The sequence below is a fragment of the Harpia harpyja genome, chromosome 19, assembly GCF_026419915.1.
Source record: "Harpia harpyja isolate bHarHar1 chromosome 19, bHarHar1 primary haplotype, whole genome shotgun sequence".
NCBI lineage: Eukaryota > Metazoa > Chordata > Aves > Accipitriformes > Accipitridae > Harpia > Harpia harpyja.
The window spans coordinates 19,107,574-19,134,911 of record NC_068958.1 but is presented as its reverse complement, the minus strand read 5'-3'; the positions used below and the strand labels follow the sequence as shown (position 1 = coordinate 19,134,911).

General features: G+C 59.0%; 2 protein-coding genes across 5 annotated transcripts; one reads left to right on the top strand and one right to left on the bottom strand.

The window, feature by feature from the left end:
* Positions 1-1,711: 1,711 nt before the first annotated feature.
* Positions 1,712-8,259, bottom strand: RPS10 (ribosomal protein S10). Of its 2 annotated transcripts, none has more exons than XM_052815882.1 (6): positions 8,139-8,259; positions 6,889-7,038; positions 6,268-6,439; positions 2,804-2,881; positions 2,369-2,424; positions 1,712-1,800 (listed from the first exon to the last, which is right to left on the bottom strand). In XM_052815882.1, exons 2-6 carry the CDS (start codon positions 7,036-7,038, stop codon positions 1,759-1,761), a joined length of 498 nt encoding a protein of 165 aa, XP_052671842.1. In that variant the 5' UTR covers positions 8,139-8,259; the 3' UTR covers positions 1,712-1,758. The 2 variants fall into 2 exon arrangements, with proteins under 2 accessions (XP_052671842.1, XP_052671843.1); XM_052815883.1 differs by lacking the exon at positions 8,139-8,259 and adding an exon at positions 8,057-8,079.
* Positions 8,260-9,537: 1,278 nt separating this feature from the next.
* On the top strand, positions 9,538-27,338 carry PACSIN1 (protein kinase C and casein kinase substrate in neurons 1). Of its 3 annotated transcripts, none has more exons than XM_052815876.1 (10): positions 9,538-9,731; positions 22,120-22,252; positions 22,636-22,792; positions 22,938-23,173; positions 23,333-23,488; positions 23,840-24,015; positions 24,340-24,460; positions 24,544-24,668; positions 24,984-25,177; positions 25,533-27,338. In XM_052815876.1, exons 2-10 carry the CDS (start codon positions 22,190-22,192, stop codon positions 25,640-25,642), a joined length of 1,338 nt encoding a protein of 445 aa, XP_052671836.1. In that variant the 5' UTR covers positions 9,538-9,731; positions 22,120-22,189; the 3' UTR covers positions 25,643-27,338. The 3 variants fall into 3 exon arrangements, with proteins under 3 accessions (XP_052671836.1, XP_052671838.1, XP_052671837.1); XM_052815878.1 differs by lacking the exon at positions 9,538-9,731 and adding an exon at positions 15,674-15,698; XM_052815877.1 differs by lacking the exon at positions 9,538-9,731 and adding an exon at positions 21,718-21,868.

Sequence of the window (27,338 nt, the reverse complement as noted above, 5' to 3'; positions counted from 1 at the left end):
TGCAAAGACAGCCACGTTTTGTCTCTGCTCCGCAACAGGAGTTGAAAACAGAGGGTAAAGCCAAGAAGCCTTTATCATCTTCTGACTCCGTGCACGGGTGGAATAAAAGGCTCTTTGCCAGGTGTGGATCCCACTAGACAGCACCCAGAGGGAACACCATCCAGAAAGGAGACACCATTAACAGCCGTGCCTCTCAGACCCCCATCCATCTGCTCAGGCGGCTGAATGCCGAAAAGCTTGGAGGGCGAGGAGGGGATCCGTCCTCTGCCTCAGAGCTCCTGTCCCAGGCTGGACAGACTGGTGGGTCAGGAGACTAGCAGATTAAAAATGTGGAGGTAATACTTCCCTTGTGGAAGAGTCTATTTAGACTGGGGTTTTTCACTCCAGAACAAAAGCATTTTTTACTTGCTCATTTGGATCGTCCCTCTAAATCTTCCCTTTAATGAGTCAAATATTCTTTTAGAAGAAAATATTTACCATTTCATACCAATTGCTACACACTGAAATACTCCAAGTGATCTGAAATAGTTGCTTAATTTTGCATAAAGCTAAACATTTTGCTGAACACAACACTGCTTCCCAAACAGAATCACAACTATAAATGCATAGTAGCAAGTGTAAACATTAGCGCTACACTGTAGGATAAAATAAGCAGAAACTTGAACAAAAAGCCCCAGTAGACCTGGACAACCCAGAGGCTCACTAGCAAAGTTGGAAAAAAAAAACAAAAAAAACAAAAAAAAAGAGCTTCATTAATGCATATTCCCATTAAAAGCTAGGCTGTAAAGTGCATTCTGGTTAAATCCAGTCACCTGGGATTCAGCAGGTTACTCTGGATTAGGTTTAGCTATATCATAACCTAAAAACTTCAACGGAGGCAGATGGATCAGTTAAAACAAAGATTTGAAACACCTAGTCTCTCCCTACAGTGCCAACTCCTTCAGAAATAAACAAATAAATTAATAAATAATCTCATGCCCACCATTTCCCCCACCCCAAACCAGGACTGGAATGAACTACCTTCTCCCTGGGTTAGTGTCTAGCACTTCTGTGGTATTAAGGCTGCCCTGAACAAGATACCATTTACCAGGCTACAGAAACCCATTCCCAATTAGCACTATCCCATCATTAGATGGCGAGTGACATCTACTGGTCGGCTGCACACTGCAGGGGACCCCGGCCTGCACCTCCCTGCCCCAGCTCTGCTCAGCTCCAGACAGCAGGTGCTGTCACAAACACCCCATCTTCCTTAAGCCAGAGTTAATTAACCCAGTGATTTCAGAACTGGAATAAAGGAAATGCTCACCTGCCTACATGGGCTGTGTCGGATTCACAGAGGGCCTCAGGCTGACACAGCTGAACTTGCCGAATTTTATGTCTGCAAAATAGAATTGTCTCTCAGCCCAGCTTTACTGCATTACTGGGAATTACTAGAAATTAGTGTCTTCCTGGGCAGAGAAGAAAAACTGCCTCCAGCGCTTCTGCACTGCCATGAACCAATGCTCCTCATTCCTCCATAAGAATCACCTCTACACACTAGCGAAACCCTACGTCACTAACCACCAAACCTACAAAGTTCCTCTTCTACAACCTGTTTTCTAATCACAAGTTATTCCACTACTGCTGTTACACATGCCAAAGATTTGAGTCACCTCTGCTATGTGAGCTCTAGATTTATGCACTTAAAAACAACACAATGATGCAACCCAGGTGGCATTTTCACCTATTTTATTATACACAAAACACGAGCAGGAAGTTCTACTGAGGAGGCTGACCACGTCCACGACCAAATCCACCTCTCTGCAACAGAAAAGGAAGAGCATTAGAAGTCACCATATTAAGCAAGTGACAGCAGCAAATACACAGCAGCAAGAACCACCAACATCATAAAAGAGCTAGCCTTCTTTCCCCAACTTTGCATTACTTTGATAAGCACCCCCTGCTCCAAGCATAGCCTAACTCTGATCTGTTTTGAGACTAGCCACCTGACACAGGTTAACCAGATGAGTGATACTAAGAACAAAATCAACCCACCCTAGCCAGCTCTGTGGATCAGGTCTAAAACTCTTCTATTTCTGACGTATAAAATCATGCATTTCCTCCAGAGAGCTCAGCTTGCTTTTCAAATGTGTCACTGGCTTCCCGTCACAGCAGCAAGGCCATCACGTAGTTTCCCCAACAGGAATGTAGCGAGCTGGGCGTAAGGGGTAACAGTCACCAGCCTCTGTTACACAGTCAGAGCCAAATACCTAACCCCAGCTGGCATACCTGAGAAGCACCACACTGAAGAGCATGCCGATATGACCTATCCGCTTTTTCCTAATCAAACCCTCAATAAAGGCAGCAAATCTCGTACGCAAATACTCACAAACTGGAATTCAGTGGCTGCTCCAGCACCAGCCTCAGCCTTCTTGTCAGCGCCAGCTGGAGAGAGAGAAGAATGAGTTACTAACCAAAGAATCCATTCCCCAAGTACAGCGCGCTCCTGCTTGGAATCAAAGGTTTACAATCAAAGACGACTAAAACTGAGGCAAAATACAGCAAAGTGAAATAGCTATTATTGAGACTGTTGGAGAGTTACTGAACCCACCCCAGAGAAAATCCCACAGTCCAGCTTGACAAGATTCAAGAAAAGAATCATATCCATCAGCAGATACAGATGAACTCTATTGCGTAAATGCCTAAGCTACGCCAAGAGTCTAATTTTCCCCTTTTCTTCTTGAAAGGAGGCCAACACTGAAGACAATTCTCCCAAAGAGCAAGGTTGGCCTGATATTCATACAGCAACATGACGGACACTCACGTGGAACGGCACTGCGTCTGTATGTATCCCTGTCAGCTTCTCCCCGAGTAAGACGTGCAGGGCGTTCACCTTCCAGACCTGAAAGTGAAAAAAGCAACATCAAATACATTGCTTACCCAGGACACAAACAACTCATTCCATGGGTAACCCTGCACCTCAAGGCGGAAAAAAGCCCTCCAGTTAAGCATTACATCTAACAGCAGAGCTGCACCTTAGACAGCTCAGTGCATATAAACCCGAACAAAAAAGTGATACAAGGAAAACATCACTTTAAGGGTGAAATCTACTTAAGTGCACCAGCTTGTGCTTGGGTTGAAGTTAAATAATGTGAAAAGTGGATTTACAGCATCATCTCAACAGTCTCCTGGCCTTCAAACAAGAGCCAAAAATCAACAATAAAAAAAAAATCAGAAATACAGGGAATCTTGTCATGTCTGACAAGCTTGTTCGTAGCTAAGTCACCAACTGCATGACATGCTGATCCCAACCTAAAATACAGCTACACTATCAGTATCACAAAACCTCCACAATGGAATAGATTAATAAAATTAAGAGCAGATTATCTATGTAACAGCAGATTAATATCAGACAGAACACTTGCAGGAAAGAAACAGATGTGGTGGAACTGCCAGCCTTTGCGCCACTCTTACGGGGTTCGCCCTGAGCATCAAAGATGAAATATGCTCCCACAGCACCAGGCCAAGGTCTTCATGCCCAGGCAGTAAGACACATTTAAGGGAAGTTGCTGCCTGATGCACCACAGTGTACTACTAGCAGTCTCAAGCACGCTGCAGGAAAACACGAATCACGCACTTCTACAGGCTTGATTTATACTACAGGCACTAGTTTTCTCATACAAAAACCAGTTCTTAAAATAGATGCTTTTATTACAAAGAGAAACACTACCCACTGATGTGCAAACAGATTAACTTATCCTACAAGTGCTACTACGTTCTTCCCTTCTGTCAGGTTAAACCATTATATCCTCTAGCCAACGGATTTATTTTTTTTTAAACTTTATATCTGTCCAGCCTTAATTTCTAACAGTTCAATTACATCTGTAACAGAGACACAAACTTCAAATATCAAATACACAGTAGTCCAAAACCTGCTTTAGACTAACTGTTCCAGCTTTTGTACCAAGCCTTACTTGAGAAAGTCAGTAGCACTGCACAAAAGTACCAGAAAAGGCACCAAAACCCCAAGAGGTCAAGCAAGACACATAAGCTTGGATTCTGCACCACCATCCACACACATCTCTGCGACTCCTAGTCTGCTGCAGCCTAAGGCAGGTAATCCACAGAAAAACAGCACAGAAACTGACAATTTGTGCAGCCCTACCAGCTAACCCTGCCAAGGTGCGGACTGAATGAGGACACTGGCACTGCACTGAAAAGGGCTGTGATGCTGCAAAGTGAAGCTTCCTCACCACAGAAACCCTGAACACATTTTAGCCAGGAACTGTAAGCCCCACCCTCCCATTACATATGCAGTTTCTTCAGCTTGCTGGATAAACACAGCATCTAAAGAATAAATTTGATAACATCCAATGCTACTCAGAGATCAAGGAAACCATCATCTTCCCAGTTTCAATGCAATTCTTTCCTTTGAAGCAGATGATGCTACAGTTTTGTTAGGCTAAAAAACAAGCTGCAGGAGATGCAGGTGAACTCCTCAGCACCCCACAGCCGCCGTCCCCAGTCCTTAGCGATGGGATGTGATGCAGCTCACAAGCAGGAAGAGTGGACTCCTACCATCTACCAGAAAGAGCTTTGTCATGCAGGACTCCTCTTTCACAGAGCAAGATCTGGTTTAAGGGCAGGACAGCATCTGTAACATTATTCTTGGTAAACACGAGAGGCAACTCCACACAAGGCAGAAGACCCACCATGTCCTGCCTTGAGGGAGAAGAAACCATTTCTTGCCCTGAGAGACCAGGCAATGCTGTTCTGCCGACCACAGCTGCAGTAACTTTCTCCCTTCTAAGTTTCCAGAAGTTTTTATCTCCCCAAAGATCTTCTGGGCAATTCTACAATCTGCGTTCTACACTGTGGTGTTTCTTCTCTACTACTAGACCAGAAACCAGGAAAACCAACCAGAAGGGATTTTGCAGAGCATTTCCAAATACATACAAGCAATATGACTATCCTTCTCATTCTGAATTATTAGCTTGGAACACAGTAACCTTTTCAGAACTGAACCGAGGGGCATGGTGGCTTCAGCACATTCACCTCAACTTTATTTATACTGCACTATTATATGACTTTGCTCACCACAAAGGCTATCAAAATGGTTCACAAGACATTCACAGGCCAACACCAAGCACCCACAAGGAAAAAGCGTAGCTTCTGCCTTGCGTGGACTAGAGAGGCAGGTCTGCAAACTTTATTATTTAACATTGCTATTTGCAACCAGAGAATAATACCTTCTGGAAATACGTTTCAGCCATCTGCAGGTGGGTCTATAACACATTTTGTAGGGAGGCACCTGTGCAGAGGCAGCTGTGGGCCATCTGAGAGGTCAGCATCAGCAGCACATATGTTTGCATGACCAGCATCTCCTTCACTTTGGGGCATGAAAACCCTCCCAAGAAAAAAATCAGAATAATGAGCCCAACATACCACATGTATTTGTTGTAAATCTTTAAAAAAAGCAAAGGCAGCTTTAATAATCTGACTTGCTTAACAGCGTGTTAAGCGCACGTGATAAAGCCAGAACTGTGGTTATCCAACTTGACCGCAGGTACCACAGCTGAACCCCCATGTGAAGCACAGCCAGCACCCAAGCTTAGCTTTTGCTTTTAGCCATCGAATCCTGTGCCCGCGTGCTACACCTGAATTCAAGTTTGCTCCCTATCTCAGCAATCCTAGCCAAGGCCACTCAACTTTCATTCAACAGCCTCCCAGGTAGTTGTTCTAAGGATAACTCAGCCAGAGACAAGGTTCTCTATACCTGCTGGACTAGACCAGCACCACACACACCATCTTCCTGAGGAAGAACTGCAGCAGGCTCTTCCCAGAAGACAAGAACAGTTTTTGAAAAGCCCTGGCAGCTACAGACATCCTCCATCTCAGACCTCAGCCATGTCTGGGCACCAACTGGTACCTCAATCCACAGCATGCGGTTTCAGCATGCCTGCCCTCAGCAATTCCAGGCACCTGCGTTACCAGAGAAGGCCAAGTCCCACACTCGAAGCGTTTCTCCCAGTCAGTCTTTCTTTAGCCCTCTGCAACTTTTCAGTAGGCCAGCAGCCATCAAACTAGTGCCAAATACAAAAGCAATAAACCTACACACATCTCCTTGGTCTACTCATGTTTATACATCCAAAAATCACAGCAACTCACACCAGTCCGTGCCGGAAGCTGACATTCAGCTGACTGTCCACCACACCTGCGCAAACATGCTTAACTTCGTGCCCTGCTTCCTCCTGCTGACTCGGCCGTCACCTCTCAACCACCGCTTACCTTTGGGCCGTGGTCTGCCAGTCTCCGGGCGGCTCCGGCGCAAGGTTGCGGGGACGATCTCGGGGGGGAGGTGAAGGTAATCACGCAGGTACTGGATGCCCTCATTGGTCAGATACCAGTAGAAATGCCTCCATGCAAACTGCTCTTTCACATAACCACGGGATTTCAGAGACTAGAGAGAGATGATCCTTATCATCATTCAACATCTCTGATCAATACCCTCACCAGATGCTTTTATGAACACAAGAGCTTACTAGGGTTACATAGGGAATAGAAATTTAGGAACAGATAAAAGTTCACATGCGCAGGACAAAATTACAGCATCATTCCCATTCTGCGAGAAAATACAAGGCTACTCCGCACAGAGGTATCATAGCTTCAAAAATGGAGCTAGAGATGTGGATCCACAAAAGAATAACCTTCTACAGTCTGTGGGGAACAATAACTCAAAGAGGACATAGCAAAAATCAGGAAAATGGGAAAATAACTGTAACATGAAAGAAATGGCAAATGCAAGGCAACGTTTATTTGATAACAGCTGACGATGTTTATTCAAAAGCACACAACAATCTCGTGTGCCCAGACCCCAGCTGGCTGGCAGCCCGGCCCTCGCCTCCGTACCTGCATGGCTTTCATGACGTGGAGGTTGGGCACGTTCTTGTCAACAAGCTCGGGGTGCTTTGGCATGTGGACATCTTTCTTGGCCACCATCACTCCCTCCTTAAAAAGGAGTTCGTAGATGGCAATTCGGTTCTTCTTGGGCATCAACATCTAAATAAGAGGTAAGCAGCAGATGGTAAATACAGGTGATTTAAAACAGATGCATTCGGGAGTCTACCAGAAGTAATAAAATAACAACAGTGCTGGTTTGTACAAAAAGCCTAACACTTAAGTTACACCCCCCAGGTTCCTCTCTCCTAGAAGAACTTTCTGAACTACTTTTCAACACCTGAGCTGCTGGGCATCCCTTCCCATTGCTTTCCTGTGAAGGAAAAGTGAGCAGTCCAAACTTTTGATCATTAACATTAACTCACATCACCATAGTAAAGACTGTAAACTAGCTGATGCCAGTGAAAACAAGAAACAAGGGTTGACACAGGCGGGGCAGAGGCACAGCTCAGCATAAAGGCACCTTTCGGCTCTACCACCAGTGCCAGGGGCCTGAGAACACTTGTGCTGCTGCTGTTAATTCACACTTGATTCGGGAGCCGAGGAAGCCTCTCGCACTCCCTCCTCAGAGCCGGGAGCTGATCCTGGCAGCACAGGAGCGCACCCGAGGCCCATAAGCCCGCACCGGAGCCGCGCTGCTGCCATCGCACCCCAACGAGGGGACGCTCGACTCCGGGCGATGCTTCCCGACACGTCGGGCCCAGGAATGGGACGCTCTGGCCCAAGCAGCGGGGAACCGCAGAGCTCGCCGTACTCGGGGCACTGCAGCACGCACGCAGCTGCTGAGCGGCAGAGCACCCTCGCCAGCCGTAGCGCCGCGCCGGCCCCGAGCAGGGCAGAGCCCGCGGCCCGTCCCGGACCTCCACCACGGGAGCCTCTCGGAGTGGAATGCCCCAGTCCCACCGCCGGGAACTGAAGGGAACTGCCCCTACAGCCTGCGGGGGGGAGCCTGGGGCAGCCGCTCCACCCCAGGGCCCTCCAGCTTGAGGCCTGGCCCCGCGGTAACGGGACCTCCCCGCGGCCTAGTGCCCCCCCGGTCCCTCCCGCCCCGCAAACTCGGGCCTAGATCCCCTCCCATCCCGGAAATCCCCCCGCGGGGGGCCGGGCGAGGGCTCCCCACCACTGCCAAGCAGCGGCCCCCAGGACGCCGCCCCGGGATGGCGCCGATGCGAGACCGATACGGGCCCAGAGCGCGGCCTCACCGTGGCGGCGGCTGCGGGCCCAAGAGCGAAAAGGAGTGCGCATGCGTCGCGCTGCCGCTTCCGGCCTCCCGAAGGCCCCCCTCCTTGCCGGCGCGGGTGGCAGTGGCGCTGCCTGAGCGGGAAGCGAAGGCCCCCTCCAGCCTGGCCGTGGGGGTGCCCTTTGCGGTGCCTGATGGGAAATGTCACCGCTGCCTCGGGCAGCGCCAGCGGCGTCCCCGGCCCCGAGACCCCCCCGCGTCCCCCCCCAGTGCCGCCCCTCCGCGTCCCAGCCACAGACGTGCCCCTCCACGTCCCCACTCGTGTCACACACCCACCCACCCCACTCGTGTCACGCCCCCACCCCAGCGTGGCCATGGGGACCGACACCCGCGCTGACCCCGACACCCCCCCCCCCCCATTTTGGAGGGGAAGGGGCTCTGTGGGCGGGTGGGGAGCCCAAGCCTGTGTCCATGCTGGGACACGAGTGACATCCCCACACGGCCCGAGCGATGGCCGGGCTGTCCCCAGCCGTGGGACACTTTCTGATCCTACCCCGGGGGGTACCAGGGTGAAGACCCCCCCCTCAGTTCCCCCAAGCACGGCTTCCTTGCCCCCTGCCCCGGGCAGCTGCTCCACGCCGGGCACCGGCGGCCATTTCAGGCGGGGGTCTCGCTCCCCTGCTTTGAGGCCAGGAGAGCGGCAGGGATCCCGGGACCGCGGGTGCCCGGTGCTCTGCCGTGGCATCCCGGCCGTCACCGCAGCCCGTCCCGCCGGCAGCGCCCTTTGGAGCCGGGCTGTAAAGCCCTGGCTGGGGTCCCGGGGGAGACACGTCCCTCACCCCCGGGGCTGCTCCCCGCCAGGCTCACACACCCGAGCAAAGGGCTCGGCATTCACTGGAGGCACACAAAGTCCTCTTTGCGCCCCAAAATGCCTGGCCAGGAGATGGGGGGGGACCACCTGCAGCCCCCCTGCCTGCAGCCCCTCCAGACTGCTCGCGGGGGGGGGGGGTGTGCGGTGGCCCCGGGCAGGGTGCAATGGGGGGGACCAGAGCTGTGTCCCCGTAGGGCCACCCTGTGCAATGTCCCCCCCACAGACCAGGGCTGCTCCTGCCCTTTTTGGAGGTTTGAACGCCCCAAGAGCGACAGGAGCCGGCTCCCGCGGCCAGCGGAGGGGGAGACGTCCCCCGCAAACACCCCGGACCCAGGGGGGCTTCGCCACATGGCACCCCCCGACCCCCCTCTGGATGGGGAGAGGGGAGAGGAAGGGAGGCTGCGAGCAAACGCTTGCTGGGGAAGGGAAGAGAAGAGCAGGAGGGGACGAAAGCGCACGGAGGAGGACGGCGAGGCTGGGGACCCACCGCCACCGCCGCCAGCCAGGCCACGCGGGGCTCCCGGCTTATTCCCATCCGTCTCCGCAGTCGTGTGTTTTCACCTTGTGCGGCCAAGGAGTCGTTACACCGGGACGGCGATTGGTTGGCTAAAAATGCCTCCCTAATCTCCGTGCTGATCTTTACCCCCCTCCTCCCCATCTGCCGTGACCTTCCAGCCGATGTGCAGAGCCAGCCCCGGCGAGAGGCAGCCAGCCCCGCTCCGCCAGCGTCCCCACGTCCCAAAGGTACCGCCGTGCGGCTCCCGGCAGATTTGGGGCTGACCTGGCTCCCGGCGAGGCGGGAGGTTGGCGTGGGTGGGTTGGCTGGGGCTTGCCGCCGCGAGGGTTGCCGGCATACGGCAGGTGACGGTGGCCATGTCCCCAGGTGGCAGATGGGATGCTCGAGGCTCGGTGCGCCGTGACAGTGCCGGCACCCCCAGTCCCCTCTGGTGGTCCCTGGCTGGTGGTGGGTTTCAAGTGGGGTCCCCCCCCCCACCGTGCCGGTGGTTGCTTGCTGGGAAATGAGACCCACAGCGGCAGAGCAGCTCCCTGACACATTTTGAACAATCTCCAACTGCTGCCAGATTGTGCTGAGTGGGGCTCGCCATCCGCCTCGGGTTCCCCCCCCCCCCCAGTTTCGGGTTCACCCGTTTTTCCTGGCCTCGCAGCGTCTCTGGCAGGGTGGGAAGGCAGTCTGGGTCGCGCAGGTCGCTGCCCAGCTGCCTGCACCTCCCGGGGGAGCTGGGGTCTGGTGTGAAACGGCAGCGAGGCGCAGGGCTCTGGCAGGGGTCTGGGCAGGGGTCTGGCAGAGGGCAGAGCTTCAGGGGGCTCACGAGACGTGACACCGCGGGGCTGGTGGGACGCAGCATGCACCAGCCCTTGCATGGCCCCGCTCTGCACGCTGTGCCCATTGCCCCCGTAGCAAACTCAGGCACCCGCTGCACCCAGGGTGCCCGGGGGGCTTCCAGGGGGGGGCTGCTGGCCCCACAGGCTGACCGCAGGGCCAGGGATGCACCAGGGCCACGCTTGCCCTGCCATGCTGGGGGCTGGCACCGCTGCTCTCAGCTCCGGGCGCGGGGTCCCTCCAGCCCCCCGTGGATGCACAAGGGAGGGCTGGGACCCCAGCTGGGACAGCCTGCGGTCGGGGGGGCTGGCAGCAACTGTGCTTGTCTTTCCCCCCCTGCCACCTCCCTGAGACGCGTTTGGCATCATCTTACCTGGTAAGAAACACAGGCTCCTGCTCCAAGCCCTGCGGCCGAAGGGGTTCAGCCCCTGCCCAGCTCCCGGGTGCTCTAGAGTTGAGCTCATGGCAGAGCCCCCCCACGGAGCTCCCTAATCCCGTCAGCCGCAGGCCCGGGCACCGCGACGCCCGAGCAGCTGGCAGGGAGCTGAGGCTCTGCAAGGCGGCTTAGGCTGAGCCCAGGCGCTGCTGGGGGGTTCTGCCTTCCCAGCTGCAGGCAGGGGCCACTGCTCACCCCCCCCCTCCTAGCCCACATTTGCCCCCAGGGTGTGAGCTCGGAAGGCACATGGGGCAATAGAGCTGTTATTTTGGGGTTGCGCTAGGTTGAGCAGGGTGGTTGGAGGGACCACTGCCTGCCCCGGGAAGCCGGAGGGAGCAGCGGGGGTCCCTGCAGGGTGCACAGGGCTGGGGGAGGCTCGTACCCACCCGGGGGTTGTGCCTGTGCGTTTTGGGCGTTTCGGGCTGCCTGGGCAGAGCTGGAGGCTGGTGCAGCCCTAGGGCAGGAGGGGCTGATGAATGCAGCACATCCCAAGGCACCTGGAGCTGCTTGATGCCATCCTGGAGCTTTAATACCATTTTATCACCTCGTTTCGTCCTCTCTGGGAGAGCAGGAATGGAGCTGGGGGGAGGACACTCCCCCCTCCCCACGCAGGGCAGCCCCCCGGGATGCTGCGACAATTGCAGCAACCCCCAGGAGAAATGCATCTCCCAGCTTGTCCTATGGAGCCGGAGAGCTGCCCTTGCCCGCCTCATCCTGCCGCGCTGCCCACCTCTGCCTACATCTCCTCTTTGCTGCTCTTGCGCCTGCCTTGGAAATGGCAAAGCAAGCGCTTTGCTAAACGGATTAGAGCTTCCCCGGCAGCCTCTTGGGCTGCTCCTGCTTCTCTCGGTCCCTGCAGCACCTTCCCTGGGCAAACCCGATCCCTAAGCCAAATATTTGGGGCAAGGCCATCGCCGCAGCACAGCTGTGCAGGCCGGGGGACCGCACCGCTGGCCCCAAACAAGGACTTGGTGCCACACTGCGGCTCCCACCATGCCTGACCCCAAAACCCCGGCTGAAGCCCTGAGGGTCCTTCCTACCTCCTGGGATTTTGTGTTCCCATTGCAGGAGCCCAGAGAAAACTGGGGAATTCATCAGCCACTGGCTCGGCCACTGCTGAAGGTGCTGACCCTGCCCCGGGGTCTGCACTGATCCGTGACCACCCCGTGGCTGGCGCTGGCCCCCTCCTCTCCCACCTCTCCCCAGGGTGTGCGGCTGCCGAAGGGGCTGCAGCAGGACAGGAGCTGGATTTAACTGTAAAAGGATTGAGGAAGGCAAGCCCGGGCAGCTGGCAAGCATCGATTAGTGACGTGCACAGGGGCAGGGCAAGAAGGGGAAGAGAACATCAGCGCCGGCAAAGTGCGTCTACACCGGGGCCACGTCCTGCAGCGAGCCAAAGCCTGGGTTTGGCTCCATGTGGGATCCCCCTTGCTGGAAATCCCGTGTCCCCAACCTTGCTGGTCCCCCTGGCCGTGCTGGGAGGCAATGCTGCCGGGGCTGTGATGGAGCTGGGATGGAGCTGGGCTCCTCCGGCACAGCTCGGCAGGAGGAGGAGACCTCTGCGAGCAGCTCTGCCCAGGGACAGACTTTGTCCCCGCAGGGCAGCCAGCCCGGCTGGTGTTTGTGCAACACCTTGAAGGCAAACACAGGACCCTGCCGTGTTTCTGCAGATGAGTCTTGGAGAAGGAGAGGCCACATCCAGCCAGCAACTTTTCGGAGGGGCCGAGATGGCATCTGTCTGCCCTCGGCATGGCACAGCACGGGGGGGGGGGGAAGGAGGCAGCGAGGCCCCAGCACTGCCGTCACTGTGGCCATGGGCAATACGTATGGGGTCCTCCCAGGCAGCTGCCTGCACCGAGCTCCACGCAGTTCTCCAGGAAAAATGGAGCCTTTATGTCCTGTCCCTGGCCCCTTCCTCGGAAGGGCTCGGAGGATGCCCCCAGGGCCCGTTATGAGCAGACAAGAAGGGGATTGTTTTGGTGGGAGCTGGGTTTCTGGCAGCACCTGCCCCGCGCCGGGGCCCTCCACAATGGCTGCCTTTCTGCGTAACTGCTGCAGAGCGGCCAATTATCCTCTGCTGCTAATTAGAGATGCAAAATAGCCCTGCGCTTGCATTCTCTCAGCAAGCCCGAGAGGGCTCCTGGGACCGGCAGCACATCCGTGGCGGGGGCACAGCCTGCGCATGGGGCAAGCAGGGGGGCACTGGTCCCATCCGGCTCCACAAGCTCCAGCTCAGGCTCCTCTCTGCTCCCAGCATCAAGTGGGAAGGGGCAGCAGGAGGCCAGGAATGGGCTCGGGAAGAGCAGGATGCCAGGATCCCTCTCTGCCGTCATCCCCAAGCAGCCTGCCCTGGAGCACCCATGGGCTGGGGGCTCTCCCAGTGCTCCCAGTACCGGCCAGCTCAGCAGAGAGCACCATAACAGGGGGCTCTGCCGTGATTTAGGAAATGCATTTTCCTTTCCTTGCTAGAGAGGCAGATGGGAGCAGGCCACGCTTGAAAATCCCCCCCTTATTCATGCAAAGGCTGGCACTCGTGGCTGGGTGATGGGCAGAGCGGCTGATAGCTAGTGGCATTTCTCTCCTCTCCTGCCCGCACTCGCTGCGCAGGCAGGCTGCTGGCAGCCGCGAGAGCACGGTGTGGGCTAATTTGCTTTTCTTCTCAGTTTGCTGTGGCGCTCGAAGAGCCATAATTTCAGAGCGGCAAGTGGCCCGATAAATCAGGGCTTATTTCCTGCCAATACTGGCTGCTGCTTCCCACAACGAAACTCATTTTACAGGAGGGGAAATTTCTTACCGTGGGAAATAGTAAGCGGTGGGATGGCGAGAGCCAGGGAAAAGTTTGTTGTGGCCAAATTTTTGGTGAAGGAACCAGCTGACACTCATTGCGGGAGCCTCGTGCTGTGGAGGCAAGGCTCCTGCCTGCTACCAGCACCGAGCAGCCTGAGCTGCCAGGGAAGGAAGGACATGGGTCAGTCCTATCTGCATGGACCACATCTGCCACAAAGCTGGTGGCTTGAGGTCCCCCTCCCCGTCACCCTCCCGGAGAGGGTTTGTCACCCAGTGCTTAATGCCAAGAACATTTGCTCCTCTGCAGCGTGGATGCTGTCAGGGCAGAAGGCAGCCGGGACAACCCGGCGGCGCCTGCAGCGACCCTGCACTGAGAACTGCCAACTCGTTGCATGCAAGGATGATGCCCAGTTAAACAGCACCCTCCAGCTCCTCACCCTGAAACACCAACAGGCAAAGTTCCCCCGGCACCTGCAGGAACCGCAGTCCATCCCCACTCCCATGTCAGGATTGGGGAGCATTAGATCGCTTGGGTCTCGCACGCCGCTGCCAGCTGCAGCCGGGCATGAAATATTTCGGGGGCCTTTCTGTCTGGCCATGAGGTGGGAAGACACGCTTGGATGGCACGAAGCTGGAAGGAGCCGGAAGGCGGGCAGGATGGAGAGCCCCACGGAGCTTCATTAAGCAGTCGAAGGTGCTCATTAGGGGAAAGCTGAGCCGGTGTCGGAGGCCAGCAGAGCCTCCCGGGACCGGGTCGCATTCTCCGGGCAACTCGATCCCGGCGGCAGCGGCCCGACAGCCTCATTACTGCAGCTTCTGCGGGCGGCTTCGGTTACTCGGCTGGAAGCGCTCATCTCCTGCTGGCTTTTAATTTCCCTGACATCACCCGTGAGCTGGGGGAAATGCAGGCGCGCTGCATTCGGGCAGTTGAGAGGGGGACAGCCTATGGCCACCCCCACCTGCATCCTCCGGGCTCCCCGACAGCCCCGGCCGAGGGCTCCAGCCCGGGACCCGCATCCTGCGACAAGCTCCGGTGACCCCGGGCACAAGCCCCCGGGCTGTGGAGGAGGCAGGTGGCAGTGGGGAGGGAGCTGCCCTGCTCCCTGGCCTCAAAGAAGCCTTAGGGGGGTGCAGCCCCCGTCACCCCCTTTCCCAGCCCCGCTTTCCCCAGCCCTACCAGGTGGGAAGGACTGTTTCTGCTTCTCCCGCCAGCCTGTTCCCAGCTGGCACATTTGGCAAGGAGGCGGCACCGGCTGCCTCTCTGAAGGCATTTTGGGGTGTTTGTTTTTGCAAAAGCTGCGGCTCAGCCCTAAAAACCTCCTTGCAGCCCCTTCCCGGGACCCGTGGAGGTGGCAGAACACCCGGGGGAGGAGAGGAGAGATCGCATTGCTCTGTCCCGTCCTGTGCAGGAGGGACAAGGACCCAAGGAGCAGCAGGATGAGGACCCCCTGGGTACCCCCACTCAGCTCCCCAAAGACCCTCCCCAGCAGCACAGCCCGGGGGGGGGGAAGGAGCCCGTTCGTGGCCCTAACGAAGCCCCGCAGCGACAAGCAGCGCTGCTGGGGCCGGACACCCACACGCACCCGGCCGCAGACTCCCGGCACCCCCCCGCCTCCCCCATCCCGTGCCGCAGCACCCCATGCAGTGGGGTAGCCCCGTCCCCTGGGTGCTGAGCACCCACCTGGCACCGGGGGCAGGTGACTGGGGACCGTGCCTTGGGTGAGGGTCTCAGCGTGGCCCCGGTGGGGACAGCAGCGGGGTGGGGGGGGGGGGGAAGCTGGCAGCAATGTAGCACCCTGGGGTGGGTGCAGACCCGGGGGGGGGGGGCAGCAGGCCAAGGCGGCGGGGGTGTGTGTGGGGGGGTGTGAGGGATATGGGGGGGGTGTCCATCCCCTGGCGAGGATTTTTGCAACCTTTGCAGGCAGAAGCTCCATCCTCCCCCCCCCCGGTTGCCACGGCAACGGGCGGCTGCAGGCAGGGCGCGTTCCCGCGGCCGTGCGCGCCGCCGCTGCTGCACGGCTGGTGCGGAGCGCAGCGCAGCGCAGCGCAGCGCAACCCCCCCCCCCCCAAAAAAAAATCCCACCTCCGTCCCGGGGTCCCCGTGGCCGTGTCCCGTTCCCCCCCCCCCCGCCCCCGCCCGACCCAGGTAAGCGCTAACCCCTGCGGGGGCTTTTGGGAAGGGACAGTTGATGCCCGGGTCCTTTGTGGGGATGGGGGTTGCGGGGGGGACTTTTTTGCGGGTGGGGATGGGGGGGGTGGGATGCCTGGGTGCCTTGTGGGGATGGGGGGAGGGCGGGGGGGGGATGCTGTGCAAGGAGCGGGCAGTACGGTGTGGGTTTGCATCCCCCCCCCCCCCAGCCACGGGCAGGACACGGTGTCCCCCGATCCCTTCTGCAAGCCAGGGAGGCCGGGGGGGGATATGACCTTCACCCCCTGAGTGCGTCCGATGGGGTGCCGGGGCAAGGGACACCCCCTCTGCGATGCTGCCATGCTCCCGGGTTTGTGCCTCAGTTTCCCCGACTGCAAATGGTGGGGAGGACTTGTGCTGTCCATGTCATTGCTGTCCCCCTGCCCAAATGAGCGCCTCACCCCATCACTGAAGCCCCTCCTTTTGCCGTTGTCCTCCCAGCTTCCCCCTTGCTCTCCCCCCCCCCCCCCGGCTTTCCTACCCCCTCTCTGAGCCCCCTCCGGCTCCAAGTCTCCTTCCCTCACCACAGACAGCTAAAATCGGGCTGTCCCTCCACATCACCCTGCTCCCGGCGGCCCCATTCACCTCCTGTCACCGCCAGCCCCGGGTCTGTCCTGCCAAGGTACAGGGGACAGGACCCCCTCCCCGTGCCAGCGCGTGATGCTCTGGTTTCCCCCCTCCCTGATGCGGAAGCGAGGGGATGGCACCACCATATCCTCCATCACCGTTGTTTGCTACTTCTCGGTTTAATTGCAAACCTCATATTTGGATTTCTGCCTAAACCTCGCTCCTGGGACCACAAAAATCCCTGCTCGAGAGTCCGAGCATCCTTGTTTACAGTGGCAAGCTAAGGCGGCAGGCTGAGGAAAGCTGCAGAGCTGGAAGGCAAGTCGAAACCCCGCAAGCTGAGGCTCAGCCCCATCTCCCTTCCCCAGGCCTGAGCACATGCGTGGGGATGACAATCCTGCTTCTGCACCTTGCCATGGTGCCTATCCACACTCCTGGCACATCTGCTGTACCTGAGCTGGGCTGCAAGGTCCCTTGGAGAGAAACATTTGCGTTACCTGCAAATGGCATGCATATTTCCAGAAATCTTTGCACAAGGCTTGTAAAATCCCTAGAAGACTTTGATGGGTGTCCTGCGCTCTGAGCAGGGTAACTTTGGGGAGCACGGAGGAAGGTGAAGGGTTTCTGCAGAGCGCGCACAACGTGCAAAGCCGTTTGTTGCCAGGGCTTGGAGCAGACGCATCTCTCCTGGCTACCGCAACCCAGCAGCACCTATGGCACGTGGCCCCCAGCCCATCCAGCAAGGTGGGCATCCTCCTCTCCGCACGTGGGACACGTGGCTCCCGGTAACATTCCTGGATCATCGAACCTGCTTTGCAAACGCTCCGGTTTTGGGGAGCCTGCAAGCCCTGACCCGCCAGGGTCCAGCAAGTCCCTGTTGCAGCCAGACCTCCCCAATCCTCAGACCCCCCTGGTCAATGCAGATGACCCCGGCTGAAACAAGGCGGCTGCCACAAGCACATCCTGCACAGAATTCACTGGAAAAGTGGCTCCCAGAAGTTTCCCACCGTTACCTACGGGCCACCTCCAGGGACCTGCTGCCCTCGCAGCCACCTCGTGCACCGCTCAAGCAACCGCGTGTACCGGGTCCAAGCCAGCCCCACGGCACTGCCCTGGCCTATATCCCACAGAGAAGCACCCTGCATAAGGGGGACACCCGTCCCCTCCAGTCTGGCCACGGTTCTGGCCACAGTTTGGCTGTTTGCCCCAGGGCTCCAACCCTGCTCATGTTGCAGCCAGAGGGGTTTTGCCAGGGGATGCAGGATGGAGCCCTGACATGAGCTTTTCGCAGCCTGCTCGCATGGATCTGGCGGCTTGGGAAGGGCCCAGGCTCACCTCCCGCCTGGCCTTGGGCTCGGTTTGATAACGAGGGGGGAGGATGCTTGTTCAGGCCGCTCATGCCCCTCCAGGCTGCTGAGCCCTGGGTTCGGCTCTGCTCCTGCCTCCTCACCCAGTGCCTGGTGCGGAGCTGCCAGCGTGAATCAGCAGCACCCACTTAACCGTTTCCTTCCAGGGTCCACGTCGGCTCTGGGGGGGTGTGGAACGGCTCAGTCATGCCACAGCCAAACTCCTCTGCAACCCCACTCGCTCCCTGGGCTGCGACCCTCGCCAGCCCCGTGGGTTGCACGGACCAGCCCTGCGCCGGTGGGAAACCCACAGCCACCCAGCCGGGTCAAAGCTGAGCTCCTGCGGCTGCAAAGCCTCTGGCGAAGCACATCAGCATCACCAGCTTTGCCCGAGGACCTGCCATCGTGCCGGTGGGATCTCACCCCCCCCATACTTGGCCATAGCGGGAGCGGCACGTGGGCATTGGTACCCACGGTGGATGCGGTCCTGAGGATGGGTAACGCTGGCGGCCGATGCAGCTGCATGGCAGCCCCGGAGCTGCTGCTGTGTGGTGGGAGATGCTGCTGCTGGGCTCCCCTGGGCTTCCTCGGCCATTTCTAGTCCATTTGTCTTTGCCACGAGTGGTTTTCATGTGGTGATAGTTGTGGTGCGTCACGGTGGCATTTGGTGCTGCACCCCCCCGACAGACCCTCAACCAGCCCTGTGCTGAGATAAGGGAGAGCAAATGACCTTCCCCGTGGCCAAAAACCCAAACCCCAGCCTGACTCCCTCCCCCTAAACCCCTGCACTCATCCTCGGCCTTGTGTGCCTACAAAAGGAGCCAAAATGTAGCAAATATTTCACATTGCAGCCCATAGACAGTTTGATTTGACAGGCCAGGTCAGTCCCAGCACTTAATTGCAATAAAACTGGCTCAGACCATTGGGTCCTTTCCAATTGCTGGGCTTCAGCTTTACTGCTGGGAGTCCCCGGGTAACTACAAGGCAACAGCGTGCAGCAAATTACCGTCCCGTCCCCAGCTCACGTGCTCCGGCAAACAAGGGTCCTCAGTGCCCTTGGCTCGGGTGGCACCGGCCAGGCTGGGCCACGGCTCCGTGTCAGGATGCTGCAGCTGCAGAAGGGTTTTACACCAGGGAAACGTCGTGCGTTGCATCGGTTTGTGCTCGGGTTTGGTGTCTGGGAGCTCCCTGCTTGCCCTGATCCCTGCAGATCGAGCGCAGCTCCCAGCAAGGCTTCCCCCTTCCCTGGATGGTTTCACCAATAATTAGTTTTGACTCCCCTCCCAGCCCTGTTAGCGCTCGCACCCCCACAGCAGGGCTGACACCCGGCCCTCTCCCGTTTACCACGAGTGGGAACCTCCTGCCTCAGGGGACAGGATGGGGACAGGGATGGGGACACAGGCTGGCTCTCTGCTCCCCTCCCCTCTTTGCAGCACATCTGCCACCATCCTGCCTTGGCAAAGGGCTCTTTGCAGCAGGAGAACCCGCACCGCGAGGTTCTGCAGCCCCTCCTGGCCCCTGGTCCCCACCGGGCTCCGCCGATGTGGAAGCAGGCAGGATGGGGACACGTGCAGGCAGCTGCCTGTTCCTTGTATCACATCCCCATCGCCTGCTTTTTGGCTGCAGCAGAGGTGCTGGGGCCAAGGCAGCCAAAAAACCTGGAGGCAGAGCAACTTGCCACCCCAACAGAGCCTCCCCAGGGCTGGGGCTGGCGCCTGGCACCTCACCGGGGACCCCAGAGCCCAGGATGGGGCACCCCCATTCGACAGCGCACCCCAAGGCCGCTGCACCGGGGGGGTTGCGCATTTAATGGCGGTGTTACAGCAAAGGCAAAGCTCTGGCAAAGGCAAAGAGAGCAGGGAGAGTCAGTGGCCCAGCTGGCCCCCCCGGGGGTACCCAGCTTGTCCCTCTCGTCCTTCCCAGGCCCGGAGGAGGCAGGGAGGCAGCCAGCACAGATGCTGGAGCAGCGCTGGCCCAAAGCTCTGCAGCCCCTCCACACCCCAGGCACCCAGGTTCTTCTGCCAGGGGCAGGGGACAGCAAAACCGGGCTGTCTCTGCCTGCGTGGGGACAGGGCACTGCCGGCGAGGGCTGCCGGCTGTGGGAGTACGGGCAGCTGCCCGTGCCCGCAGCGTCGGCAGCGCCAGCCCTCTGCATTGCAGCAGCCTCCCGCCTGCGTAAGGGTCGGCGGCCGCGTCCCCGGCCCCCGCGGAGGGCAGAGACCCCTCTGCAACGCCGGCAGCGGCAGGAGCTGCCCGGTGGGTGAGGCGAGTTGCGGCAGTTCTCAGCGCCGAGTGGGCTGATGGGGAGAGAGAGAGATGCGGGGGGGGGGCGGCTGCTGCGGGAGCAACCCAAGGGCACGCGGGGGCAGGAGCTGGGACACACTTCACCGTCGCTCGATGCCGAACGCTTCGCGGCTTCTCTCCGGCAGCTTCGTGGAAACGTAGGGCCGGGGGTGGGGGGGGGAAGCGAAGCGGAGCCCCCTCGGCCGAGGGTGCCCAAGCGGCAGCACGTGGCTGGGGCTGGCAGCTCGCCACGCCGCGGCTCGGCCGCCGGCACTGCGGGCACCGGGCATCACCGCCGGCCGCCTTGATGCGAAGCGACGGGCTGCGCCGGCGGGGCCGGGGCGGCGGGCAAGGGGTCGGCACACGCTGCGCGGGCAGCCGGGGCGGCCTGGCGTGGCGGAGGGGGCACAGGCTTGTGCGTGGGCGTGCGAGGATGGTCGCGCGTTGGGGGGGGGGTACGTGGCAGGAGAGCGGCACGAAGGCGGAGGCGTTAGCTGGGAAGGGATGCAGAGCCAAAAATAATCCCCCAGGGCCGCGGCTGAGACCAGGTAACGGCGAGGAGCAGGAGCTGTGGCAGCCACGTCCCGCAGTGCCCCACGGCCTCGGCTCTGGCGGCTTGGTGGGGGCGGCTGGGGCCGGCTCACGTGGCCGTGGGTCCCAGGGCACCCCCGGCCGTGGGTGTGCTCCCTCCCCAGGGTCCCTGTCCCAGTCCCGGGCTGGGGCTGTCACCCCAAGGGTGCCCTTGCCGTGCCAGCGCAGCCTCTGCGACAAAACGAAAAACCAGAGACCAGAGGCACAAGCAAAGACCCCGGCCGCCGAGCGCCGCGCCGTGCCCGGGGCTTGCAGGAGGGACGGCCACACGTGGCACGCTGCGGGCTCGGGGTCCCTCGGGGGTTTGTGCCACCGGGTGCTCTGCCACCGCTGTGGGTGCACTGGGGCAGCCTGTGGGTGTTGGGCTCGGGCGCTTTCACGGGTGGGGAGGGTGGTGGGTGCCAGGCAGGCGCGGGCGCCACGTGCTGCCGGCTGCGGGGGGACGGTGCTGGCTGTGCCGCGGTCCCCCATCCATCTGCGTCTCGGCGGCTGAGCGAGGGACAGTCATGCGTTTATTTTTAACTGGCTGGGGAGGGCGGCGGGGATTGGTGCCTCCCTGGTTATATCACTAAATCCCTGCCAGGCCCTGTTAGTTCCAGCACAACGAGCCCTGCGCCGCGCTCTAGTAACCGTTTCGGTCCCCCGTCCTCCTGGGGCCGTGCCTTGCCCCAGCCCGTGGGGTCCTCGGGGCCAGCTGTGCACACAGCTGGAGAGCGTGGGCACCCACCAAACTGTTCCCCATGGGTGGGCACCGGGGCACCAGGACCCCGCAGCCCCCAGCCCTGCCTTCCCACTCCATCACCCTCTCCCAGGTGCAGGGTGGGATGCAGGTCTCCCGCTGCCTGCTCCATCTCCCGGGGTGACGTGATGGTGCACAGGGACCACGGCCACATCCCACTCCCACAGCCCTTTTGGGGATGTGGCAAGAGGAAACTGGGGCAGTTCATGGCCACTTTGTCCCCATCCTGGGGCAGATGCCATGTGGGACAGGCCCAGCGCTTTCCTGTGGAAGAACTGTCCGGATCTGGGGCAGGATGGGGATGATGAGGATGCTCACGGCCACCGCGGTCCCCTCTCCATCCCCATCCAATGCCACCCACCAGCCCCCAGCCCCATCCCCAGCCGCGGCTCTCGGCAAAGCGGCAAAGGGTTAAGCCATGCAGCGGGGCCACGTGACGCTCCGGGGATGCCGTTTTTCTGAAGATCAGGACGGATTAGGGTGGAATATTGGGTCGAGAATTTCTTTGGGCAGTGCATCCCCCCGCCCTGGCCCTGCCACGGCCTCTCGCCCCACGCCGTGGCTCCCCAGGGACGCGTGGTGCCGAGCCAGGCCCCTGGCCGGTGAGCTCCCCACCGTGCTGCTCCCCCCGATTCTCTCTCCCAGCACAGCCAGCTTTGGGGGGGTTTGGATGGCACCGAGCAAGTGGCGCGTGGCAGGCACTGGAAGGGTCTGTGGGTCCAGAGCTGGAATGGGCATCATCCCCATCCCCGTCCTCTGCAGATGGATGCTTGTCCTGCGGTGCTGCGGGCAGGAGGGATGGGGGTCCCCCGCTCAACCCCCCCGCCATGACCCCCCCCTCTTCTCCCCTCAGTGCATGAGGCTGGTGTTTGCCCGAGAGTCACCCAGCGCCCGCACTGACGCCCAAGGCAGCGCCGGGAGCCATGTCGGGTTCCTACGACGAGTCGGCAGCGGCTGCGGAGGAAACAACCGACAGCTTCTGGGAGGTGAGTCCCCGCCGCCCTCTCCTCCCGCGGAGCCCCCGCCACCATCACTGCATCCCAGGGTGTCCCCTGGGCTGGGGGGGGGACAGTGCTGCCCTCCCCTCCTGCAGCAAGCCCTGCCTCCGGGCATCCCTGCTGCGGTGGCTCCAGTGTTCGAGCCAGCTCTGTTGGAGGTCTCCAACTTGGCTGACCCCAAGGGGCACAGAGCAATGGAGGGGACCGAAAGGAGTGGGGTTTGAGCAGCCCCAAAGCAAAAGTTCCATACCTGCACCCCCAAAGTGCCCAGTGCCTCCCCCATCCCCAGCTGGGGCTGAGCCAGGCAGCCTGGCCACAGCTCCCATGCCTGCCTGTCCTTGTCCCCGTCCCCGTCCCCATCCTCCTCCCAGGTGGGGAACTACAAGCGCACGGTGAAGCGGATCGACGACGGGCACCGGCTCTGCAATGACCTCATGAACTGCGTGCATGAGCGGGCCAAGATCGAGAAGTCCTACGCCCAGCAGCTCACCGACTGGTCCAAGCGGTGGAGGCAGCTCATTGAGAAAGGTACTGTGGCTTCCCCAGGGGGAGTCCGCCCCCCCCAGGACACCTGGGTCCCATGGGTCCCCGTGCACCATCACAACTTCACCTGGCAGAGGTGGAGGGGGTAAGGGCTGTGGAGTGACACTTAGCTGTCCCCTCTGCCCCCCAGGTCCCCAGTACGGCAGCCTGGAGAAGGCATGGGGTGCCATCATGACGGAGGCGGACAAGGTCAGCGAGCTGCACCAGGAGGTGAAGAACAGCCTGCTGAATGACGACTTCGAGAAGGTCAAGAACTGGCAGAAGGATGCCTACCACAAGCAGATCATGGGAGGCTTCAAGGAGGCCAAGGAGGCTGAGGATGGATTCCGGAAAGCCCAGAAGCCCTGGGCCAAGAAGCTCAAGGAGGTGAGAGGAGAAGCGCAGCGTGCCCTGGGGCACCCGTGCCATCTCCCAGCTCCAGCTCTGGGTGCCCGGTCCAGGCTGGGAGAGCCGGATGGCACCTCCCCGCAGGCAGAGGGATGCTGTGACTGCTACTCTGATGTCTTTTCTTTCTCCTCTCCACAGCTGGAGACAGCCAAGAAAGCCTACCACCTGGCATGCAAAGAAGAGAAGCTGGCGATGACCCGGGAAGCCAACAGCAAGGCAGAGCAGTCCAATACCCCTGAGCAGCAGAAGAAGCTCCAGGACAAAGTGGAAAAGTGCAAGCAAGACGTGCAAAAGGTGCGAGCTGCTGCCCTGCTCCAGGCTCACGAGTCATCAGGCAGGGAAAACCAGTGGAAATGGCCACCACACCCCTTTCCCACCCATTCATTCCCATTTCCCCATCCCTATGCTCCTGTAGAAGGGTGAGGACTTGCAGGCAGTGCTCAGAGGAGTGTGAGCAGGGCAGAGATTTACCCCTTTTACTGGGGCAAAATCTCTCTGGCAACGAGACTGATTTCACCCATAGAGGCTCTTGCCTCAGTCTGGGCTCCCCAGCATGGTGGGCCACAAACCATAACCTCCCAGTGCCCACAAAGGGCCTCTGAGGTGCTCGAGGTATAACCAAGGTACCCTCCTGCATCTTCGCAGACTCAGGAAAAGTACGAGAAGGTGCTGGACGAGCTGAACAAGTGCACCCCGCAGTACATCGAAAGCATGGAGCAGGTCTTTGAGCAGTGCCAGCAGTTTGAGGAGAAGAGGCTCAGCTTCCTCAAGGAAGTGCTCCTGGACATCAAGAGGCACCTGAACCTGGCCGAGAGCAGCAGGTAGGTGCCTCCTGCGCTGGCTGGGCAGAAAGTACCTACACAAGGTCTCCTCGTGCTGCCTGGAAAGCAAACCAAGCCCTGGAGGGACCGAGTGCTTCCAGGACAACCCATCCCCTGCAATACAAGGCAGAGGGGTTTCTGGCCAACGTGATGGTCACTAAGAGGTACCAGAGCGGCCCGAGGGCTGTGCGGGAGTCTGGTGTCCCCCAGTGCCTTGTAAGAGGTGACACGACCTGGGCATGTCCCCATCCCACCCCATCCCTGGGGCACCCCACTGGGGTCCACCCCCGCCCGCAGCACCCTGACCCACGTCTCTCCTCACAGCTACGCCAACGTCTACCGGGAGCTGGAGCAGACCATCCGCCTCTCAGATGCGCAGGAGGATCTCCGGTGGTTCCGCAGCACCAGTGGCCCCGGGATGCCCATGAACTGGCCCCAGTTCGAGGTGAGGCTGGGCGTCCCAGTTGGGGTGCAGGCAGCCAAGCAGGGCAGCCAGGTGCTCAGGCGCCGGTTTTTCTGTGCTTGCAGGAGTGGAACCCAGACTTGACGCACACGATAACGCGGAAGGAGAAGCAGAAGAAGGGCGAGGGAGTGACCCTGACCAACGCCAGCAGCACGGGCGAGACGGGGGCACCGGCGGGCGAGCGTGGGAGGTGAGGGCCAGCGGGGAGGGGAGGTGCCGTGGGAAAGGCACGGCGTTTGCCCGTGCAAACATTGCCAGTGCTGTGGGGACACACAAGGGGACGCGGGATGTCCTCGGTGACAGCCACCACTCTTCTCTGTCCTCTCTCCATGACTTGTTGGACATGTCATTAGGTGGGAGTCCTGCTCACTGCAGCCCCCACTCCCCTGTAACCTCGGGAAAGCTGCAGCATCCTCCCAGATATCGGCAGCACACGGTGCCTGCCCACTCCACCATCCCCCTGCCCGCTCTGACGGCCCCTCTCGCCCTTTCTCCCCCACCCCAGTGTGAGCAGCCACGACCGTGGGCAGACCTACAGCGCCGAGTGGTCCGATGACGAAGGCAGCAACTCCTTCAACACCAGCGAGGCCAACGGCGGCACCAACCCCTTTGACGAGGAGTCGGCGGGGAAGGGCGTGCGGGTGCGGGCTCTGTATGATTACGACGGGCAGGAGCAGGATGAGCTCAGCTTCAAAGCAGGTACCGTCCATCACTGGTGCCAGGTCGGCTGGGGCTCGTCTGCCGGAGCTGCGGGTCCCCCACATTTTGGTGTGAAATCCCTGAAATAATTTCTGAGTTATCCAAGCCCTTCAAAAAGTTGAACTGGCAGAAAGGGGAAGGCACAAGCTGAGCCCAGACCCAGCTGAGACCGGAGAGATGGTGGGACAGGGCACATGAGGTCTCATGGGTCACCCCTTGCCTTTCTACCCTACAAACCGGCATGCTCAGGATCAGTCCTAGAAAACCCCAGCACCTCCAGCCAGGGGAGAAACAGGGTGGCAGAAGAAGATCCAACAGCTGCAATGATATCTCCCCTTTCTGCCTTCCTCTCCAGGTGATGAACTAACCAAACTTGGTGAAGAAGACGAGCAAGGATGGTGCAAAGGGCGCTTGGACAACGGGCAGCTAGGTCTCTACCCCGCCAACTACGTGGAGGCAATCTAAGTCTTGTGGTGTGCTCCTCGTCGCCGTCAGCAGATAAATCCACCCTCCGTTGTCTCCATCTCTCCACCAGCCAACCAGCCATTTTGCCGTCTGGTCCTTCACTCCTCACAGTTAGAGATTCAGACATATTTTCCGACCAAGCTTTTATTTTTTTAAGAGTTGTCTCTGAAGAGTATTTTGCATAGTCGCTTTCTTCTTCTTCTAAGATAACGTGAAGCGAAAGATGACGTTGTCCGTTCGTCTACGTTAGTTGATTTTTTTTCCGAGCGAAAAGCTGATACCTCAAGATCTTAAAGCCCAACCAGTGAGAGCTCCTGATTGGTTGGTTTTTAAAGATACTGAAATCATGAGCCACCTTCTGATTGGCTGGAACTGTTCCAAAATGCACGGCGCTGAAGCTCCTGGGACCAATCAAATTCACCCCCCAAAAAGCGAGAGGGATTAGAGTCTGACTCCGTTTTTTTTGGTGTTTCCGCATTGTTGTCCCCGGTTCATCCTCCCTCCCCGAAGGAAGGAGATGAACGTCCCCTCCTGCCCCGCAGCCACCTGGCCCCATCCGTGGGCATGTCCCTGCTCACGGGCAGGGCTGGTGGCAGATTGATGCCCAGGCAAGGTGGGACCAGCCCTGCCATGGAGCTCCTCAGCTTCCTCCTCCTCCTCCTCCTCACGACCGGGCTGTCAACATGTCTGGCGTGGGTGGAGGTTCCCGAGCCGATGGTCCACATGCGCTACAGGGAGCAGCATCGCCCTTCACGAGGGCAGTTATCCAGCGCACACCAGATCCAGGGTGAGATGGCCCTAAAATGCTGTTCGGAGAAGGACCCACCCCAGCCCGATGCTGCTGGAAGCACCTTCGCGCCCAGCCTGGGATAGCGGGGACCAGTTTGGATGCTGCTGGGGACGGTCCCCATCCAACTCCCTTCCTGAAGAGATGCAGGAGCAGAGCAGGGGTGGGGGATAAGCAACTTCCAGCCTTGCACGTTGCCAGCAGGAGATGCAGCCAGCCGGAGGATGAGGAGAGCTCGGTGCAGGCAGCAGACCCCAGCCTGGGTAGCGAAGCAGCTGCCTGGCAAAGACAGCCGAGAGCAAGTTACACCAAAGCAGGGGAACAGCCACAGGCTTTGCCCTCTGCTTTTCCCCAAGGGGCTCTACCCTTCCTGCGCTTGGGGTCTGCAACCAGCCACAGCATGGACAGGACCCCCTCAGCACCCATGGGCGCTGCCACTCAACATGGTGACCCCAACCCCTCTGCCCCGGGCACATTTGCCATCCCAAGCTCTTCCCTACAGGTCATCTCTCATTTTTTTCCATACCATCACCCTCAGCAGCATCGATGCCATCATCTTCCTGCACGCTGCTCCCGCTTGCCTCCTGCCCCCTCCGTGGGTTCGTGAATTTTTTGGCCCCAGGGCTCAAGTGTTCTCGCGGAGGCAGGAGATGCACCATGTGCTGGGCACGGTGGGCGAGAACCACCCGGCCCCGCGTCCCCTGCCAAGTACGCAAACAGGAAAAAACCCACAAAAAAGTCAGAAAAAACCCAACCAACCACCTGTCTCAGCAATGCACCCTGGTTTTTTGTACATTGATTGTGTAATTTAAGAAGTATATATATAATATATATATATATCGTGATTGTATTACCGTGGATACAACAACAAAAAGCAGCAAGAGAAAATAACTGAGCTCTGTAAGCGTC